Source organism: Trachymyrmex cornetzi, unplaced genomic scaffold, assembly GCF_001594075.2.
Source record: "Trachymyrmex cornetzi isolate Tcor2-1 unplaced genomic scaffold, Tcor1.1 scaffold92, whole genome shotgun sequence".
Taxonomy (NCBI): domain Eukaryota; kingdom Metazoa; phylum Arthropoda; class Insecta; order Hymenoptera; family Formicidae; genus Trachymyrmex; species Trachymyrmex cornetzi.
The window spans coordinates 1,965,609-1,968,480 of record NW_017300267.1 but is presented as its reverse complement, the minus strand read 5'-3'; the positions used below and the strand labels follow the sequence as shown (position 1 = coordinate 1,968,480).

Genomic DNA, 2,872 nt, shown 5'->3' with positions numbered 1-2,872 from the left:
AGACTATTCTATATTAATTAACGTAAGTTTGAACATAATTTCTCATTATTATTCAATTAACTTATACTAATCATTTAATTATAAATTGACATTTATTATACAGAATATATTAGGATAGTCGTTGAAGAAATTCTTGATCGGACTATCGTACATTTTTTATGAAATCGTTGACTGTGAGCTGGATTCTTGACAACAACCGAGTAAAACACACTTTTATAATTTGGACTTCAAACTTCTGACCAGTTACCTATTTCGATCCATAACATTTAAATGTAGAAATAGGTATGTAAGATTAGCCTAGAGCGATAATTTTTATTAATAATTTAATATTTATAATTACGTATTATTGTAAGTTCGTTGACTTTGTAAGGGGTTATATAAAAATGTTGTGTATTTCACTGAGGAAGACTTTTTAGTGCCTTCCAACAAGCGACACAGATGACACGGTGTATCAGTACGTCCTTGTTGTTCGAAAATGTTAAAGAAGGATGAAATGATCATTGTGTTGTACTGTGTTGCTTGTTAGAAGGCACACTTTGTAAGTTAAAACGTTTGATAAACTTTATATATACTTATTTAATTAAAAAACGAATTTTATTTTATGAATAACTGCTATAATTGCTCGTTTAAAAAAGCCTTGACTTATAAATATATATATATATATATTAACTATATTGCGATGTATGGACATATTTATATATAATTATACATGTATAATTCATATATAATTAATATAATTATATATGAATGTTAATTATATTATTATATTTATATATAATTATATGTATATAAATATTTATCTGTGTTTATATATGTTTACACATACTTATACATATTCATGCATGAAAAATTTTTTACCAGGAACAGATTTGCTGACGAATCATCATCGTTCACGTATCATCAAAAGAAGTATTAAAATAGGTGGATTCTATATATATTATATATATAAACAGTGTATTGCGATTCGCTAAAGAATCTCACACCTTGCTACAATATCTCACGTTATCGAAGTCTTCAAGAAATCAGTATAATGTACGACGTACGTAATAAAACTGTAATGATCACTGGAGCAGCTGGCGGATTAGGATATAAGTTCGTCGAAATACTACTTCGCAATGGTGCAAAAAGCATTGCTATGATCGATCTATCAACATCAAACGGTCAGAATGCGGCGGTTACTTTGGAGAACGAATTTGGAAAGGGCCGTGTCGTTTTCGTTGCCTGCGACGTGACAAAGGCCGATGATTTAGAGAAGACGTTCAAGAAGATTGTTGATACATTCAAAGGACTTGATATTCTTATCAACAATGCCGCTATATTTAACGATAACTATTGGGAAAAAACGATCGATGTTAATGTTAAGGCACTAATTCGCAACTCTATGATGGCATTCGACTATATGGGGAAGCATAAAGGCGGCAAGGGTGGTGTAATAGTGAACATTTCATCCATGGCTGCATTAGAGCCAGGTTATTTTAAAATTTAATTTAAATTGTAAACAGGATTGTATAAATAAATTTTAATATCATGAAAAAATCTTATAAGCCAAGCTATTTTATACTAACATATGTATAACTTACTTTTAGTAGTAATATTACATAATACACCAACAAACATTTCAAATTTTCAATAATAGATCATTCTCAGTATTACAAAAATGTTAAATTAACATATAATAAAGATTTATATAATAAAGATATAAATCCTTTGTCGTACAAAAATATTTGATGCTGACATTCTTACTCATAACATTAATACTAAAAGTTATAGTAAATTATATATTAGCATAAAATATCTAACTCGGCTCTCACAAAAACCTTTTTTTTAGGTTATTTTTTGCCAATATACACCGCTTCGAAATGTGCCGTTCTAGGATTCAGCCAATCTCTGGCAAGTATGTACGACAATACTGGAGTGCGAGTTATTATCATGTGTCCGGGTGCTACAGCAACACCATTAATCACAAACATCAGCAATAAGATTTATGACTCCATTCGCCCTATACGAACCGATGAGATCGTTGCTATGGAGAACATGCCGAAACAGACACCTGATAACGTAGCACTTGCGGTGTTAAATCTGATTCAACAGGGTAAAAACGGAGTGACTTGGATCAGCGAAAGTGACCAACCGCCATGCGCCATAGACTTTCCCCATTATTCCAAGCGATGTATGCCTGTATAAGTTATTTTACTTATTTTACTTTATTTTGATCAATTTACATTACGGCTATCAAATCAATTATTTGTATGAAATTATACCAATATTAAAATAAACAATATGGTATTATATAATTGAACTGATCATATCTATGATAACACTAGTTTACAGCAAAAAATTACTTTGGACCGAATTACGTGTTTTGTATAGATTTTTGGATGCTGAGAACAATGCCGCAAGCGAAAAAATTCTAGCACGTCGGATTTCCAAGATAATTGAGGTTTAATACTTCAAAAATAACTTTTTTTGCGATATTTCACATTTTTTAATAAAGAAGGTTAACGTTATCTTGAAATTTCGATCAGAAGTCATGAATGTATTGTGCATCCCCTATAAAATGCATTTTTTTTTATTTTAATACCTTACTTTTTAGCCATGTTATGAACGATTAAAGATAGGAGCTATTTTGAATATGGTGACTTCGGCAGCGTCGTATGTGTATGCGGATTAATTTCTTAAGGTCACATTTTGATAACTGTACCTTGATACTTTTATGCATAGAATTATGAGACTAATCCACTGGTATAATAAAAATACATCGTTGCTTAAAAAAAAAATGCAATTAGTAATATGCAGCTACATATCTTTCATAAAATAATTCTCTCTCCCCTCTTTCTCCCCTCCCCTTTCTCTCTTTCCCCCCCCCCCCCCC

At 30.9% G+C, this 2,872-nt stretch overlaps 1 protein-coding gene across 1 annotated transcript; it reads left to right on the top strand.

The window, feature by feature from the left end:
• The first annotated feature begins 918 nt into the window (after window positions 1-918).
• On the top strand, window positions 919-2,224 carry LOC108769555 (15-hydroxyprostaglandin dehydrogenase [NAD(+)]). Its single transcript, XM_018520589.1, has 2 exons — window positions 919-1,469; window positions 1,829-2,224. Exons 1-2 carry the CDS (start codon window positions 1,031-1,033, stop codon window positions 2,182-2,184), a joined length of 795 nt encoding a protein of 264 aa, XP_018376091.1. The 5' UTR covers window positions 919-1,030; the 3' UTR covers window positions 2,185-2,224.
• Window positions 2,225-2,872: the final 648 nt, after the last annotated feature.